This window comes from Hyperolius riggenbachi, chromosome 3, assembly GCF_040937935.1.
Source record: "Hyperolius riggenbachi isolate aHypRig1 chromosome 3, aHypRig1.pri, whole genome shotgun sequence".
NCBI lineage: Eukaryota > Metazoa > Chordata > Amphibia > Anura > Hyperoliidae > Hyperolius > Hyperolius riggenbachi.
This window is the reverse complement of record NC_090648.1, coordinates 7,240,835-7,259,966: the sequence shown is the minus strand read 5'-3', so window position 1 is coordinate 7,259,966 and position 19,132 is coordinate 7,240,835. Positions and strand designations below refer to the sequence as shown.

At 48.0% G+C, this 19,132-nt stretch overlaps 1 protein-coding gene across 1 annotated transcript in view; it reads left to right on the top strand.

The window, feature by feature from the left end:
- Positions 1–9,263, top strand: part of CHRNB1 (cholinergic receptor nicotinic beta 1 subunit) — a 56,185-nt gene extending 46,922 nt beyond the window's left edge. Inside the window, exons 10-11 of the mRNA XM_068273835.1 lie at positions 7,859–8,006; positions 8,923–9,263. Coding sequence (XP_068129936.1) covers positions 7,859–8,006; positions 8,923–9,063 — 289 coding nt within the window. The 3' untranslated portion in view covers positions 9,064–9,263. The remainder of the gene's footprint in view (positions 1–7,858; positions 8,007–8,922) is intronic.
- The last annotated feature ends 9,869 nt before the right edge of the window (positions 9,264–19,132 follow it).

Sequence of the window (19,132 nt, the reverse complement as noted above, 5' to 3'; positions counted from 1 at the left end):
TGGAGTGATGCATAGCAGTGATGTGTGCTTCTTTCAAAACGCCCTTCCCCCCCTCCATACCTGATTCAATCCTTCCAGGCCTCCACATCCCTCTGTCCCTGTCCTGTCATGCATGGGCATCGTGTTACAGTGAACGGTTCACTGCTGCCTGATTAAGATGGAAAGGTCCCTCCCCCGTCCACTCCAGCCACAGCTCAGCCGCTCATATGGTTTATCAGAGTATACAGGCAACTCTGCAGGAAGGCACTTCCGTCAGAGCAGAAGCCGGCTTCCTGCTGTTGCCTAGGTTCATAATGCCACAGCCGTGCCTGTCATCTCTTTGATGCAGGGACGGATCAAGACCAAGTTGCGCCTGGGGCAAGGTCAGGTTTTGGCGCCTAAAGGTCAGGTTTTGGCGCCTAAACTGCCATTCATTTTGCCGCCTTTTTAAGAATTCAACAAACTGCGCCTGGGGCAAGGTACCTGCTTGCCCCCCCCCCCCCCCCCCCCCTAGATCCATCCCTGCTTTGATGACAGCGCGGCTGTTTAAGGCACAGGGGAGACGAGCGCAGGACAACACCGCTAGGGGACTCGGGGTGATTGCGGAGGGATGCGGCAGGCAGGTGGCCAGGGAAATGACACAGGAATGCGTCAGGCAGGAATAGCGCAGAGGAATGCGCCCTCTGGTGGCTGCGCTCAGAGGCTGGTGCCTGCCCAGCCTCTGCCTTGGCCCGGCTCTGTAGCCAGGTATAGTGTAGTAAGGTGTGGGTGCCTTCAGTATAGTTAGCCAGGTATAGTGTAGTTAGGTGTGGGTGCCTTCAGTATAGTTAGCCAGGTATAGAGTAGTTAGGTGTAGGTGGCTTCAGTATAGTTAGCCAGGTATAGAGTAGTAAGGTGTAGGTGGCTTCAGTATAGTTAGCCAGGTATAGAGTAGTTAGGTGTAGGGACCTTCAGTATAGTTAGCCAGGTACAGAGTAGTTAGGTGTAGGTGGCTTCAGTATAGTTAGCCAGGTATAGAGTAGTTAGGTGTAGGGACCTTCAGTATAGTTAGCCAGGTACAGAGTAGTTAGGTGTAGGTGGCTTCAGTATAGTTAGCCAGGTACAGAGTAGTTAGGTGTAGGTGGCTTCAGTATAGTTAGCCAGGTATAGTGTAGTTAGGTGTAGGTGGCTTCAGTATAGTTAGCCAGGTATAGTGTAGTTAGGTGTAGGAGCCTTCAGTATAGTTAGCCAGGTATAGTGTAGTTAGGTGTGGGTGCCTTCAGTATAGTTAGCCAGGTATAGAGTAGTTAGGTGTAGGTGGCTTCAGTATAGTTAGCCAGGTATAGAGTAGTAAGGTGTAGGTGGCTTCAGTATAGTTAGCCAGGTATAGAGTAGTTAGGTGTAGGGACCTTCAGTATAGTTAGCCAGGTATAGAGTAGTTAGGTGTAGGTGGATTCAGTATAGTTAGCCAGGTATAGTGTAGTTAGGTGCAGGAACCTTCAGTATAGTTAGCCAGGTATAGAGTAGTAAGGTGTAGGTGGCTTCAGTATAGTTAGCCAGGTATAGAGTAGTTAGGTGTAGGGACCTTCAGTATAGTTAGCCAGGTATAGAGTAGTTAGGTGTAGGTGGCTTCAGTATAGTTAGCCAGGTATAGTGTAGTTAGGTGCAGGAACCTTCAGTATAGTTAGCCAGGTATAGAGTAGTAAGGTGTAGGTGGCTTCAGTATAGTTAGCCAGGTATAGAGTAGTTAGGTGTAGGGACCTTCAGTATAGTTAGCCAGGTATAGAGTAGTTAGGTGTAGGTGGCTTCAGTATAGTTAGCCAGGTATAGAGTAGTAAGGTGTAGGTGGCTTCAGTATAGTTAGCCAGGTATAGTGTAGTTAGGTGTAGGAGCCTTCAGTATAGTTAGCCAGGTATAGAGTAGTAAGATGTAGGTGGCTTCAGTATAGTTAGCCAGGTATAGTGTAGTTAGGTGTAGAGTAGTAAGGTGTAGGTGGCTTCAGTATAGTTAGCCAGGTATAGAGTAGTTAGGTGTAGGTGGCTTCAGTATAGTTAGCCAGGTATAGAGTAGTAAGGTGTAGGTGGCTTCAGTATAGTTAGCCAGGTATAGTGTAGTTAGGTGTAGGAGCCTTCAGTATAGTTAGCCAGGTATAGAGTAGTAAGGTGTAGGTGGCTTCAGTATAGTTAGCCAGGTATAGAGTAGTTAGGTGTAGGTGGCTTCAGTATAGTTAGCCAGGTATAGTGTAGTTAGGTGTAGGTGGCTTCAGTATAGTTAGCCAGGTATAGAGTAGTTAGGTGTAGGGACCTTCAGTATAGTTAGCCAGGTATAGAGTAGTTAGGTGTAGGAGCCTTCAGTATAGGTAGCCAGGTATAGAGTAGTTAGGTGTAGGTGGCTTCAGTATAGTTAGCCAGGTATAGTGTAGTTAGGTGTAGGTGGCTTCAGTATAGTTAGCCAGGTATAGAGTAGTTAGGTGTAGGGACCTTCAGTATAGGTAGCCAGGTATAGAGTAGTTAGGTGTAGAGGCCTTCAGTATAGTTAGCCAGGTATAGTGTAGTTAGGTGTAGGTGGCTTCAGTATAGTTAGCCAGGTATAGAGTAGTTAGGTGTGGGTGCCTTCAGTATAGTTAGCCAGGTATAGTGTAGTTAGGTGTAGGGACCTTCAGTATAGTTAGCCAGGTATAGTGTAGTTAGGTGTAGGTGGCTTCAGTATAGTTAGCCAGGTATAGTGTAGTTAGGTGTAGGTGCCTTCAGTATAGTTAGCCAGGTATAGAGTAGTTAGGTGTAGGTGGCTTCAGTATAGTTAGCCAGGTATAGAGTAGTTAGGTGTAGGGACCTTCAGTATAGGTAGCCAGGTATAGAGTAGTTAGGTGTAGAGGCCTTCAGTATAGTTAGCCAGGTATAGTGTAGTTAGGTGTAGGTGGCTTCAGTATAGTTAGCCAGGTATAGAGTAGTTAGGTGTGGGTGCCTTCAGTATAGTTAGCCAGGTATAGTGTAGTTAGGTGTAGGGACCTTCAGTATAGTTAGCCAGGTATAGTGTAGTTAGGTGTAGGTGGCTTCAGTATAGTTAGCCAGGTATAGTGTAGTTAGGTGTAGGGGCCTTCAGTATAGTTAGCCAGGTATAGTGTAGTTAGGTGTGGGTGGCTTCAGTATAGTTAGCCAGGTATAGTGTAGTTAGGTGTGGGTGGCTTCAGTATAGTTAGCCAGGTATAGAGTAGTTAGGTGTAGGTGGCTTCAGTATAGTTAGCCAGGTATAGAGTAGTTAGGTGTGGGTGCCTTCAGTATAGTTAGCCAGGTACAGAGTAGTTAGGTGTAGGTGGCTTCAGTATAGTTAGCCAGGTATAGAGTAGTTAGGTGTAGGTGGCTTCAGTATAGTTAGCCAGGTATAGAGTAGTTAGGTGTAGGTGGCTTCAGTATAGTTAGCCAGGTATAGTGTAGTTAGGTGTAGGGGCCTTCAGTATAGTTAGCCAGGTATAGTGTAGTTAGGTGTGGGTGGCTTCAGTATAGTTAGCCAGGTATAGTGTAGTTAGGTGTGGGTGGCTTCAGTATAGTTAGCCAGGTATAGAGTAGTTAGGTGTAGGTGGCTTCAGTATAGTTAGCCAGGTATAGTGTAGTTAGGTGTGGGTGCCTTCAGTATAGTTAGCCAGGTATAGTGTAGTTAGGTGTAGGGACCTTCAGTATAGTTAGCCAGGTATAGTGTAGTTAGGTGTAGGTGGCTTCAGTATAGTTAGCCAGGTATAGTGTAGTTAGGTGTAGGGACCTTCAGTATAGTTAGCCAGGTATAGAGTAGTTAGGTGTGGGTGCCTTCAGTATAGTTAGCCAGGTATAGTGTAGTTAGGTGTAGGGACCTTCAGTATAGTTAGCCAGGTATAGTGTAGTTAGGTGTGGGTGCCTTCAGTATAGTTAGCCAGGTATAGTGTAGTTAGGTGTGGGTGCCTTCAGTATAGTTAGCCAGGTATAGTGTAGTTAGGTGTAGGTGGCTTCAGTATAGTTAGCCAGGTATAGTGTAGTTAGGTGTAGAGTAGTAAGGTGTAGGTGGCTTCAGTATAGTTAGCCAGGTATAGTGTAGTTAGGTGTAGGTGCCTTCAGTATAGTTAGCCAGGTATAGTGTAGTTAGGTGTGGGTGCCTTCAGTATAGTTAGCCAGGTATAGTGTAGTTAGGTGTAGGTGGCTTCAGTATAGTTAGCCAGGTATAGTGTAGTTAGGTGTGGGTGGCTTCAGTATAGTTAGCCAGGTATAGTGTAGTTAGGTGTAGGTGGCTTCAGTATAGTTAGCCAGGTATAGAGTAGTTATGTGTAGGTGGCTTCAGTATAGTTAGCCAGGTATAGTGTAGTAAGGTGTGGGTGCCTTCAGTATAGTTAGCCAGGTATAGAGTAGTTAGGTGTAGGTGCCACACACCTCCCTCCAGTTCCAGCGGCGGTGTCTGGGGCTCCTCCTGGTCTCCCCTCCTTCGGCCGCGCTGGCTAGAGTCAGTGCAGATGCGCGGCATAGAAGAAGACTCCGGCGAGCGAAGGGGGCGGCGGGCAGCGTGCACTGACGCATTGTGCCCAGCACAGCCCCCAGCTATGACGTTGCGGCGTCCTCCATTCCCGCTGCGCCGCCCCTCTCCTCTCTGCCTCTTCCCATTGGCTATCGGCCGACAGGGGTGCAAAAGTGGTAAATTCCCCCATAGGCTTTCATTGGGTCTCCTATTTCACGTTCCAAAATCTCACAACATTTCAAAGGGCAATGACTCAGCGGTGGCGAATCTCACCAGTTATGATCCCCCTAACAGTTCCTACAATGCTAGAAAATGTGCAACTGCTGAGCCATTGCCCTTTGAAAAGATGTGAGATTTTGGATAGTGAAATAGGGAGCCAATAAAAGCCTATGGGGGATTTTACTACTTTTGCACCCCTGTAACTCTGGTTTGCAGAGATGTAGGGAACCCATCTTTGGAGTCCAAGTCTAACAATATGTCTTCTACCTGCATGAGACATTTCGTGAGATTCAGACGTTGCTAACGGCCATGGCTGCGATTTATGTACATCAGACTCGCCACCATTGAAATTGCCCAAATAAACAGGTTTTTGTGACCCTAGGCTATGACCTCTTTGGCCTAGGGGCCCGAAACTCACCAGTCACGATCCCCCTAAGGGTTCCTACAATGCTAGAAAATTTGCCACTGCTGAGCCATTGCCCTTTGAAATGGTGTGAGATTTTGGAACTGTAAATAGGAGGCCCAATGAAAGCCTATGGGGGATTTTACCAATTTTGGACCCCTGTAACTCTGGTTTGCAGAGATGTAGGGAACCCATCTTTGGAGTCCAAGTCTAACAATATGTCTTCTACCTGCATGAGACATTTCGTGAGATTCAGACGTTGCTAACGGCCATGGCTGCGATTTATGTACGTCAGAATGACCACCATTGAAATTGCCCAAATAAACAGGTTTTTGTGACCCTAGGCTATGACCTCTTCGGCCTAGGGGCCCGAAACTCACCAGTTATGATCCCCCTAACAGTTCCTACAATGCTAGAAAATTTGCCACTGCTGAGCAATTGCCCTTTGAAAAGATGTGAGATTTTGGAAAGTGAAATAGGGAGCCTAATGGAAGCCTATGGCAGAATTCAGCACTTTTGCACCCCTATAATTCTGGTTGGTTATCATCATCACCCGCCGACTTTAGCAGTTAATAGCAAGGGCCCCTTACATCCTAGCAACACCAAATTTGCAGGATATGTTAAAAAGATAGCAGGAAACAATATTTAACCTCCCTGGCGGTAAGCCCGTGCTGAGCACGGGCTATGCTGCTGGAAGGCACCGCTCAGGCCCCCCTGGGCCGATTTGCATAATTTTTTTTTTTTGCTACACACAGCTAGCACTTTGCTAGCTGCATGTGCAGTCCGATCGCCGCCGCTACCCGCCGATCCGCCGCTATCCGTCGCGCCACAGCCGCCCCCCCCCCAGACCCCGTGCGCTGCCTGGCCAATCAGTGCCAGGCAGCGCTGTGGGGTGGATCGGAGTCCCCTTTGACGTCATCCCACCCATCGCCATGGCGATGGGGGAAGCCCTCCAGGAGATCCCGTTCTTTGAACGGGATCTCCCGATCTCCGATCGCCGGAGGCTGGGGCTGGGGGGATGCCGCTGAGCAGCGGCTATCATGTAGCGAGACCTTTGCTGCCCCCTGGCAGATTTTAATAAACTGCCAGGAGGGTTAAAGGACTTCCGAGGCCACAAATGTGAAAAAAGTTAAATACCTTTTCATAATCCAGATCCATGGAGGACACCATCCGCGCCCTCCCGTTCATTCCCCCATGGCTCCCGCAGTAATACCGGCCCCGGTCGGGTCCCGACTCCCGACCCCTCCGAACAGGTCGGGTTCTCATTCCCCACTCAATATGGCCGCCACAGATTGCCGCGGCTGCGCAGTCCGCACAGACGCGATTGCACCTGCGCAGCTCTAGGGCCTCCTCCTGCCGCGTCATCAATATGCGTGCATACATCGGACGCATCGGGAGGAGGACCTAGAGCTGCGCAGCCGCAACCTGCCTGCCTGCACCTGTCAACCCCCACCTAGGCTGGCACCCAGTGCACCCATGGGTGAGACTGCAGCGGGTGCCAGCAGCTTCACGTCCTTCCGAGGACGCATTCTCTGCTATACAAACGGCTCCTGAATGAGCCGGATCTTTTTAATGAATCAGTTCTTTTTTTATGAATCGACTCTTTTTTTTTTACTTTAAAAATCGATTTTCTCAAAAACTATAAGGTCTTTTTGAAAAATGTTTTGTTCCTCTTGTTCCCACTGTTCTTCTTAACATTCCCAGTAATTTTGGTGTTGCTAGCTTTTAAAGGGGCTTTGCAATTAGCCATTAAAGTCAGCGGGGGTATATTTTCCCACGGTCAGAAGGAGAATTTACATTGAAACTTTAAAATTGATTTTCTCAAAAACTATAAGGTCTTTTTAAAAAAAAAATTCCTCTTATTCCCACTGTTCTCCTTAACATTTTATGCAAGTTTGGGGTTTCTAGCTTTTAAAGCGGCTTTGCTATTAACTGCTAAAGTCGTCGGGTGCTTAATTTTCCCACGGTCACAAGGAGTTACTTTAAAATTGATTTTCTCAAAAACTATAAGGTATTTTTGAAAAAAAACGTTCCCCTCTTGTAGTCACTGAAAGATCTCAGGTGTTAGACACCTTGAAACATCTTTTCCATCACTTTTCTGGCCAGCAGAAATGTTTATAGTTTTCAAAGTTCGCCTCCCCATTGAAGTCTATTGCGGTTCGCGGAAGTTCATGCGAACCGAACCTTCCACGGCAGTTTGCGAACCGGGTTTTGCGACATCTCTAGTTTAGACCAATTTTCCTCATCCAAAATACCCACAAGGTCGATCTGTGGAGAGGGATCCACCTGGATCTCCAGGATCTCAGAGAGAAGAATAAAATCTCATTTCCTGAATTGTACAACACCAGGAAAATTCCATGTCATACGGTCATAATCTGCAGAATATTATTCATATTTTAAGCAACAGTCCCTGCTCACCACCTTCCTCATCCATTCACCTGAAGGCTCGCCCGCTCCACGTTCTACAGGTCCACCCAATCAGTCACTATCCAATTACTGTTAAAGCATCAAACTACCATCACAGACAGGAACAGGGACTAACATTTATAATGACTATGGATTTATAGTACTATCATCTTCTGTAGTAAAGTTCTACTGCTTTATTGGGGGGGAGGGGCGGGGGGGGGGCTTCAGCCAAAAAATGTATTAGTCCCAAAAACAACTAACAATGATCCTGATTGGGTGCATAGGAGATCCACTTCATTTTTAGTGCAGTTGAGAAATCCTGACTCCACGTGAGAAATTCCATATGGAGATTTTGGTGAAGAAGAGACATCACTCACTCTTGCACCTTTTCTGCAGGTACCACTCATCCACCTTCTCCAGAGACATGAAATGGTTCTTGGATGGTCCCAGTTTGGGGCTGGCCCTCCCCCCAGATCTTCAGTCTGCAGTGAGCGCTATCCGCTATCTGGCCCAGCAGCTGCAGGAGCAGGAGGACTATGATGCCGTAAGTATCCCTGGAACATTCTGAAGAGGTAACTTACTGACTCGGAATCTTCTGGAGGCAGATGTGAAGGAGAAGAGTTCAGAAAATGTTCTTCACCAGCTCTGTAGTTTTGTTTCATTGTCGGCAAAGTGCAGACAGACATGACAAGAGCAGGGAGGTACTGGAGGAGAGTCTGAAAGAGAGCCTGTCTGCTTCACAAAGGTATCCAGCATTTTGTGAGGGAACTTCTGTCTGACAGAACTTTTTTTGTCACCGTCATGGTAGTTTATTGCATAGTTGAGTGTGATGGTCCTCAGAAACCTTTAGTTGGAAGGTAATTGAGTGTGATGGTCCTCAGAAACCTTTGGTTGGAAGGTAATTTAGTGTGATGGTCCTCAGAAACCTTTGGTTGGAAGGTAATTGAGTGTGATGGTCCTCAGAAACCTTTAGTTGGAAGGTAATTGAGTGTGATTGTCCTCAGAAACCTTTGGTTGGAAGGTAATTGAGTGTGATGGTCCTCAGAAACCTTTGGTTGGAAGGTAATTGAGTGTGATGGTCCTCAGAAACCGTTGGTTGGAAGGTAATTGAGTGTGATGATCCTTAAAAAAATTTGCTTAGAGGGTTTTTGATTGTGATATATTTCATGGTAGTTTGTTTAGGACAGATTTGGCCAAGACTCCGTAGAGTCATTTATTGGGGTATACTTAGGTATGGTGGTCTTCAGGATAGTTTTGGGGATATATGTGGCTACCTTACGTGTTTGATAGTCTTCAGGGTAGTTTTATTTAGGGGTATTTGGTTGAGGCTCTGTGGATGGGATAGTTGTGCTGGGGTATATTGCAATGTGTTGGTCTTCATGGTACTTGCAGCATCAGATAATACAATATGATAATATGACAGCCATTGATCCCTGTCTCTCTCTCCCCCTCTCTGGCAGCTGAAGGAGGACTGGCAGTATGTCGCGATGGTGGTTGACCGGCTCTTCTTATGGACGTTTATTGCATTCACCACCCTGGGAACTCTGTGTATCTTCCTGGATGCAAGCTTCCATCGCCCACCTGACACCCCATTTCCCTAACCTCCCTAATACTAGCCGGACACCCCATTACTTCTAGCCTTTAACTACAATGCTTTCGTTTCCTTCACATCTCATGTCTGTGTCCTCCTATTGACCATCACCCTCATTTCATTTCAATACTTTGACCAATTCAGCCATTGTTTGTGCTACAGATTTTCAAACGAAGTAGGAAGAATCAGTCTTTTATTGATTTTTTTGTTTTCTTTTTTCTTTTTTGTAAGCTATCAGCTATTTAAATATCTAAATAAATTGTGTAAATTTTGGTGTGATAATGTGAATCTGTGAATATTTCTTCACTTGTTCATAACTTGCACATGTCCTGTTTGCAGCAAAGTCCCCAGTATCCGGCACAGACGGGGATACATGTGCATGCCGGCTGCTTGTACCATCGTTAAAGTAATACACCCCCCCCCCTCCCGGTGGATCAGGAACTCCTCACCGATCATCCAGGCGCCGTCTTCCAAGCACCCTGCAGCTACCAGCAGCTTTCTGGCATCCTCAGTGTACGGCTCCCAGCATGTCACATGAGCCTGGTCATGTGAGACGCCGGGAGCCGTGCATGGATGCTGGAAAACCACTGAGCGGTGCTGAATGAACGATCGGTGAGGAGTTTCTGCTCTTAAAAACCTCAGTCCCCATTATCCCTCTCAGGCATGGCGGTTAGTTGAGACTTCTGATAGCCTGAGAGCAGGGGAGAACTGGGACCTTTTGGCCTGGGGGGGAACACAGACTAGAGCCCCACCCGTTATCATGGCAGCCTCAGCCCAAATGATGTCACACGCACCCCATGTCGTATATGCCAGTAATCACGTGGAGCGCCAATGCAGAAATACAGCAAGGACTCTCTGTGAACAGTGTGACAGGTAAAGTACAGGCATCAGGGGGGCACAATACATTTTGAGGGACAATGGACGGGGTTTATGTCATGTCTATCAATCATTCGTGGTTATCGCACGCCGTGATTATCGCACCCGACAACCACATCTGACAACCGAGATTTCCCAACATCTCGGATTGATACATTCATTCAACCAATTTCCACCCAAAATTTTTATCCAATTCGATATCAAAACGGTTGGCCGATCGGCTGTCGAGTCAACAGATGTATGGCCACTTTAATTCCCCAAAGCTCATACCTCCCCCCACACACATACTTATGTCCTCCCCTTCACCACCATCTCTACTAATCCCTCACTGCGGAAGATGGCGGCGCTATATAAATACTAAATAATAATAATTTGCCTCACCAGGATTGCACTTTTATTTAGCTTTCCTGTATGACAAGAAGACACAAACACCCAGCACTAGGGAAAAAGGGAAACAAAGGTGAATGAGGGAGGGCTGGTGCACACCAAGAGGCACTTGGCTAATGTTACCCTATGAGGGTGTTCCCACAGCAGCGTTATGATTTTGTGTGTTTTCGCAAACATGCTGTATGTAGCATTTTTTGGAGCGATTCATTCAAAAATCGCTCTGAAAATCACTTCACAAAATCACACTCACTAATTGCTAGCGATTGCTATTGTGATTTTGGCATGCACTAGCCCAGAGAGAGGAGTGGAGAGAAATTGAGAATAGCCTGAGATGGAGCAGAGAGCTTATCTGTATAGCAGTCCCACATCACACAGAGGCTACTTGCCTGTAATCAGTCTCCTGTCCCTGCCAGTCTCTCACATAAGTCAGAAAGCAGCCCTCCTGGAGTCTAGGGACTGTCAAAAACTTTTCAACTTGTATAACACCTTATCCACACATGCAGTCATTATAACAATGGGGAGAGACCAGACAGATTTTTTCCTATGGACCCTCCAAGCAAGCTCTGCATCATGCTGTGTATATTTACCAGCTTGCCTGCCCTCTAATTGCACTTTTATCAGCTAGCCTAAAGTCCCATCTACATATATGATTCTTTGTGCGATTCTATTTACGATCCGATTAAATGCGACATGTCCGATCGGGATTCGATTTGATTCAATTAGATTTGCCATTGTTTTGCAATGACAAATCGAATTGAATTGAATCGAATCCCGATCAGACATGTCGGATTTAATCGGATTGTAAATAGAATCGTAATCGAATCGCACAAAGAATTGTATCGTGTAGATTGGGCTTAATGTTTCACATTGCCTTACAACAACAAACCTGAATACACCAGGCACTGGATCGGCCCTAAATCACTGAATGAAAGGTGGCCTTGGGGGAGATTGTCCCCCTTCCCCCCTGGCCAGTCCAGACCTGCCTGAGATTGATGGATCAGAGAGTTCTGTACACCTAGATAGGCACCCAGTATAATATATGTTACAACTCTTTACTGAAGAAAGACATGCAGAGATAATCATACACCACCATCAGGAAATTCAGCTTACTTAGAACAGACTACAGTTAATACAGGAAATAACAATCCCATCGAGATCATTGCATCATTTCACAGACAGTGACTGTGGTTGTGGTTGCTTTACTATACTGCAGTTTAAAGTAATAATGTTGTTAAACCTCTAACATGGATAACAGGCCCTTTTCTGTATGAAGAATGTCATGACCCACCCTGAATCTGGGAAGGTTCTCATTCTTCCAGATCATGGTGTTTAACATTGGATTACTCTCTATTGGTTTACTGCCACCCTGTGGTCATTATTGTATTGCATCTGTGTTCAGTCAATCCCTCCTTCCTTCATGATGTCACTTCCTCCTCAGTTAGCTCCTGTTTCCTCTCCTGGAAGGCACATGCTGAGCCCAGGGAAGGAAATCTCCCTTCTGACCTGCAAATACTGACATCTGCCTCCTCAGTCGCCTGACTTTCCTGCAAATAAAGATATTTATGGATGAAAGTTGAGTTCAGATGATGTGATGAAGATATCCGCAGTGAATGACTCTGCTCCATGCCGGGCATACAGGTCTCAGGAAGAGGAAACTCACTAGCATAACAGCTGGACTCCGAATACGGACCTGCAGGGATTTTACTTCAAATGACTGAAATCCTACCTCCCAACTTTTTGAGTTGAAAAAGAGGGACACTTAAGCCACACCCCCATCACAACCCTAATTACGCATACCATAAAGATGGTATAGGTGGTATAGGTGCGCTAAGGGGCCCAACATCCTATAAGTACCTTTAGGATTTCACAGGTCATTTTGAGGCATTTGGGTTCCAGACTACTCCTCACGGTTTAGGGCCCCTAAAATGCCAGGGCAGTATAGGAACCTCACAAGTGACCCAATTTTAGAAAGAAGACACCCCAAGGTATTCCGTTAGGAGTATGGTAAGCTCATAGAAGATTTTATTTTTTATCACAGGTTAGCGGAAATTGATTTTTATCTGAGGGTGTGGGGAGGTGATCAGGAGCCCCTAGGGGCTGATTAGGACCTAATCTAAAATATAGTGTTGACAGATAGTGACAGGGAGTGATTGATGGGTGATTAGGGGGGTGATTGGGTGCAAACAGGGGTCTGAGGGGGTGATCGGGGGGGGGGGGGGGGGGGGGTCTGAGGGGTGCTGTGGGCGATCAGGGGGCAGGGGGGGGGCAGGGTCAGTGTGCTTGTGTAACTACTACAATGGCTGCCTCCTGCCCTGGTGGTCGCTTGATCATTGGGACCACCAGGGGAGGTGGCAGCCAGTATAATACACTTTGTTAGCTTAACAAAGTGTATTATACATTAGTAACAGCGAGATCGGGCACTGCTAATTGGGCGGCAGATTGACATCATGGGTGGGCGGAGCCTAATGCCGGCGGATGCACGCGAATCCCTGCGCGTGATCCCCGGGCCCCGGCTAATTAGTCCCCCAGGACCGCCACCGATCAGCGTTACGCGGTCCTGGGGGAGCCACCTTGCTGCCGTCCATAGGTAGTGGGCAGTCGGCAAGTGGTTAAGGTAATTGCGTTCGCTATGCTGCACTACCTGCAGAATAGCATGCGCTCCTGTTTATATGCGCGCTACATGGCTAACAGGACCCATAGCATGCACAGCATTACATAACGCACGCTGTGGAAATAGCGCAAGTAACAGGAGGTCACTCATGATATTTCCTTTAACCTCTTCACCTCAAAGGGTTTTTCTGCTCAAAAAACAAGAGCAGTTTTCACCCGTCAGCGCTCCTTCCATTCATTCACCTATAACTTTATTACTACTTATTACAGCGAAACAATCTATATCTTGTTTTTTTGCCACTGTATAGGCTTTCTTTGGGGGGTACTTTTTGCTAAAATGTATTTTTTTCTAACTCGGTTTTAATAAGAAGAATAAGAAAAAAATTGAAAAAAAACATTATTTCTCAGTTTTCAGCCATTATATTTTCAAAATGAAACATGCTACCATAATTAAAACCCACACATTTTATTTTCCCGTTTGTATCGTTTATTGCAATGTTTAAACTTTTTCCCTAGTACAATGTATGGCGCCAATATTTCATTTGGAAATAAAGGTGCATTTTTTAAGTTTTGCGTCTATCCCCAATTACAGGCCCATAATTTATAAAGTAATTGTAGTATACAGTTTTTGTATACATATTAAAAAAGTTCAGTCCCTAAGGTAACTATTTATGTATTTTTTTTTAATTTTGTAATTTTTTTTTTTTATTAAAAAAAAAAGGTAACTTTAGGGGAGTGTGGGAGGTCAGGGGTAATAATAATAATAAAAAAGGTAACTAGGGATAATAAACTGAAAAAAAAGGGGGGATGTAATATTACAATTTGGCCACAAGATGTCCTCAGTAGTGACTTCAGCTCCGTACTGTTAGTACGGAAACGGAAGCACTACGCATACAGAATGAATGAATGGCCGAGCCGTCTGTATAGACGGCTGCAGCCATTCACACGGGGAATTAGATCAATGAATGGGATTTGTTTTCCCATTCATTGATCTAGCGGCGGGCGATCGGCGGTAATGAGCGGCGGTACCGAGCGCGGGGTGGGCGAGCGGGGGGGGGGGGGGGGGTGGCGTGGCGGGAGGGACATAGTACCTACGTCCCTGCACAGAGTTATGGCAGTTTGCAGGGACGTAGTTACTCGTCCCGGGGGAGGGGAAATGGTTAATGAATCAACCCATTAATGAGATAAACGTGTATGCACAGTACAAAACATATTAACCAGGCTGATTTACGTTTTACTGTATTACTTATGTTTTATTTTGCTGCCTGAAATAGTTAATTTCTAGGCATGGAAGTGACAGCTTCTGTCTTGTCAGGAATATAGTAAACATCTGTGATAAGCAAATTACAGCCATAAAAGGTATCCTGGCAGAATACAACTTCTGAGGGCAGAGAGAGATACAATACATGAACTACTGACCATTTTCGAACTCTGGGACACTTAAGGGAAACCTGAAATAAGTAAAAAAAAAAAAAAAGTTTCACTTAGCTGGGGCTTCTCCCAGCCCCCTGCAGCCGTCCTGTCCGGTGCTGGTACTCAAAGATCCTCTGGTCCCCAGCCATGGCTAAGTTTCATTACCGTGAATTTGCAAGTCGATGGCCACTGTGCCTGCGCGGCACTGAACACGTACGTCCTCGTTCACGCGTCCTGCGCAGGTGCAGTATGAGAAATCGCCTATGCAGGACGCTGCCGGTGAAGCAAGCGCCAATGAGGGCACACTTGGCCATGGCTGCACGGACACAGTAGACGGCGACAGAAGAAAGGGGAACTGAGCTGCGGCGGGGGACCGGAGGATCAATGTGTACCGGCGCGGGACAGGACGGCTGCAGGGAGGTCATTCAAACTTCTTTTTTCTTTTTTAAACATTTCAGCTTCTCTTTAATTGGCTGCCACTGATTAGAGAGAGTAAAACATTCAATCTACTTTGTAAATGTTTAACTATAAATAAAATCACCTACTCCTAAAAATGACTTTTTTTTTTAGGTGTACAGAGCATGGAGCAGCAGTGTGCGTATAGAGCATGGAGCAGCAGCGTGTGTACAGAGCATGGAGAGGCAGCGTGTGTACAGAGCATGGAGCAGGAGTGTGTGTACAGAGCATGAAGCAGCAGCGTGTGTACAGAGCATGGAGCAGCAGTGTGTGTACAGAGCATGGAGCAGCAGTGTGTACAGAGCATGGAGCAGCAGCGTGTGTACAGAGCATGGAGCAGCAGCGTGTGTACAGAGCGTGGAGCAGCAGTGTGTGTACAGAGCATGGAGCAGCAGCGTGTGTAGAGCATGGAGCAACAGCGTGTGTACAGAGCATGGAGCAGCAGCGTGTGTACAGAGCATGGAGCAGCAGTGTGTGTACAGAGCATGGAGCAGGAGTGTGTAAACAGAGCATGGAGCAGCAGTGTGTGTACAGAGCATAGAGCAGCAGCGTGTGTACAGAGCATGGAGCAGCAGCATGTATACAGAGCATGGAGCAGCAGTGTGCGTACAGAGCATGGAGCAGCTGTGTGTCTACAGAGCATGTAGCAGCAGCGTGTGTACAGAGCATGGAGCAGCAGTGTGTGTACAGAGCATGTAGCAGCAGCGTGTGTACAGAGCATGAAGCAGCAGCGTGTGTACAGAGCATGGAGCAGCAGTGTGTGTACAGAGCATGGAGCAGCAGTGTGTGTACAGAGCATGGAGCAGCAGCGTGTGTAGAGCATAGAGCAGCAGCGTGTGTACAGAGCATGGAGCAGCGGTGTGCGTACAGAGCATGGAGCAGCTGTGTGTGTACAGAGCATGGAGCAGCAGCGTGTGTACAGAGCATGGAGCAACAGCATGTGTACAGAGCATGGAGCAGCAGCGTGTGTACAGAGCATGGAGTAGCAGTGTGTGTAAAGAGCATGGAGCAGCAGCGTGTGCAGATCATGTTGCAGCAGCGTGTGTGCAGAGCATGGAGAGGCAGCGTGTGTACAGAGCATGGAGCAGCAGCGTGTACAGAGCGTGGAGCAGCAGTGTGTGTAAAGAGCATGGAGCAGCAGCGTGTACAGAGCATGGAGCAGCTGGGTATGTGCAGATCATGGAGCTGCAGCGTGTGCAGATCATGTTGCAGCAGTATGTGTACAGAGCATGGAGCAGCAGCGTGTGTACAGAGCATGGAGCATCAGTGTGTGTACAGAGCATGAAGCAGCAGCGTGTGTACAGAGCATGGAGCAGTAGTGTGTGCAGAGCATGGAGCAGCAGTGTGTGTACAGATCATGGAGCAGCAGTGTATGTACAGAGCATGGAGCAGCAGCGTGTGTACAGAACATGGAGCAGCAGCGTGTGTACAGAGCATGGAATAGCAGTGTGTGTACAGAGCATGGAGCAGCAGCGTGTGCAGATCATGTTGCAGCAGAGTGTGTGCAGAGCATGGAGAGGCAGCGTGTGTACAGAGCATGGAGCAGCAGTGTGTGTACAGAGCATGGAGCTGCAGCGTGTGTAGAGCATAGAGCAGCAGCGTGTGTACAGAGCATGGAGCAGCGGTGTGCGTACAGAGCATGGAGCAGCTGTGTGTGTACAGAGCATGGAGCAGCAGCATGTGTACAGAGCATGGAGCAGCAGCATGTGTACAGAGCATGGAGCAGCAGCGTGTGTACAGAGCATGGAGCAGCAGTGTGTACAGAGCATAAAGCAGCAGCATGTGTACAGAGCATGGAGCAGCAGTGTGTGTACAGAGCATGGAGCAGCAGCGTGTGTACAGAGCATGGAGCAGCAGTGTGTGTACAGAGCATGGAGCAGCAGCATGTGTACAGAGCATGGAGTAGCAGTGTGTGTACAGAGCATGGAGCAGCAGCATGTGTACAGAGCATGGAGTAGCAGTGTGTGTACAGAGCATGGAGCAGCAGTGTGTGTACAGAGCATGGAGCAGCAGTGTGTACAGAGCATGGAGCAGCAGCATGTGTACAGAGCATGGAGCAGCAGCGTGTGTACAGAGCATGGAGCAGCAGTGTGTGTACAGAGCATGGAGCAGCAGCATGTGTACAGAGCATGGAGCAGCAGCATGTGTACAGAGCATGGAGCAGCAGCGTGTGTGCAGAGCATGGAGCAGCAGCGTGTGTGCAGAGCATGGAGCAGCAGCGTGTGTACAGAGCATGGAGCAGCAGTGTGTGTACAGAGCATGGAGCAGCAGCATGTGTACAGAGCATGGAGCAGCAGCATGTGTACAGAGCATGGAGTAGCAGTGTGTGTACAGACAGAGCATGGAGCAGCAGTGTGTGTACAGAGCATGGAGCAGCAGCGTGTTTACAGAGCATGGAGCAGCAGCTTGTGTACAGAGCATGGAGCAGCAGTGTGTGTACAGAGCATGGAGCAGCAGCGTGTGTACAGAGCATGGAGTAGCAGTGTGTGTACAGAGCATGGAGTAGCAGTGTGTGTAGAGCATAGAGCAGCAGCGTGTGTACAGAGCATGGAGCAGCAGCGTGTGTACAGAGCGTGGAGCAGCAGTGTGTGTGCAGACAGAGAATGGAGTAGCAGTGTGTGTACAGAGCATGGAGCAGCAGTGTGTGTACAGAGCATGGAGTAGCAGTGTGTGTACAGAGCATGGAGCAGCAGTGTGTGTACAGAGCATGGAGCAGCAGCATGTGTGCAGAGCATGGAGCAGCAGCATGTGTACAGAGCATGGAGCAGTAGTGTGTGTGCAGAGCATGGAGTAGCAGTGTGTGTACAGAGCATGGAGCAGCAGCATGTGTACAGTACATGGAGCAGCAGCATGTGTACAGAGCATGGAGCAGCAGCATGTGTACAGAGCATGGAGCAGTAGCGTGTGTACAGAGCATGGAGCAGTAGCGTGTGTACAGAGAATAGAGCAGCAGCGTGTGTACAGAGCATGGAGCAGCAGTGTGTACAGAGCGTGGAGCAGCAGTGTGTGTACAGAGCATGGAGCAGCAGCATGTACAGAGCATGGAGCAGCTGGGTGTGTGCAGATCATGGAGCTGCAGCGTGTGCAGATCATGTTGCAGCAGCTTGTGTACAGAGCATGGAGCAGCAGCGTGTGTACAGAGCATGGAGCAGCAGCGTGTGTACAGAGCATGGAGCAGCAGTGTGTGTACACAGCATGGAGCAGCAGCGTGTGTAAAGAGCATGGAGCAGCAGTGTGTGTACAGAGCATGGAGCAGGAGTGTGTGTACAGAGCATGGAGCAGCAGTGTGTACAGAGCATAGAGCAGCAGCGTGTGTAGAGCATAGAGCAGCAGCGTGTGTACAGAGCATGGAGCAGCGGTGTGCGTACAGAGCATGGAGCAGCTGTGTGTGTACAGAGCATGGAGCAGCAGCGTGTGTACAGAGCATGGAGCAACAGCATGTGTACAGAGCATGGAGCAGCAGCGTGTGTACAGAGCATGGAGCAGCAGCGTGTGTACAGAGCATGGAGTAGCAGTGTGTGTACAGAGCATGAAGCAGCAGCGTGTGCAGATCATGTTGCAGCAGCGTTGGGGGCAGAGCATGGAGAGGCAGCGTGTGTACAGAGCATGGAGCAGCAGCGTGTACAGAGCGTGGAGCAGCAGTGTGTGTACAGAGCATGGAGCAGCAGCGTGTACAGAGCATGGAGCAGCTGGGTGTGTGCAGATCATGGAGCTGCAGCGTGTGCAGATCATGTTGCAGCAGTATGTGTACAGAGCATGGAGCAGCAGCGTGTGTACAGAGCATGGAGCAGCAGTGTGTGTACAGAGCATGAAGCAGCAGCGTGTGTACAGAGCATGGAGCAGTAGTGTGTGCAGAGCATGGAGCAGCAGTGTGTGTACAGATCATGGAGCAGCAGTGTATGTACAGAGCATGGAGCAGCAGCATGTGTACAGAGCATGGAGCAGCAGTGTGTGTACAGAGCATGGAGCAGCATGTGTACAGAGCATGGAGTAGCAGTGTGTATACAGAGCATGGAGCAGCAGCGTGTGTACAGAGCATGGAGCAGCAGCATGTGTACAGAGCATGGAATAGCAGTGTGTGTACAGAGCATGGAGCAGCAGCGTGTGCAGATCATGTTGCAGCAGCGTGTGTGCAGAGCATGGAGAGGCAGCGTGTGTACAGAGCATGGAGCAGCAGCGTGTAAAGACCATGGAGCAGCAGGGTGTGTGCAGATCATGGAGCAGCAGCGTGTGTACAGAGCATGAAGCTGCAGCGTGTGTACAGAGCATGGAGCAGCAGTGTGTGTACAGAGCATGGAGCAGCAGCTTGTGTACAGAGCATGGTGCAGCAGCGTGTG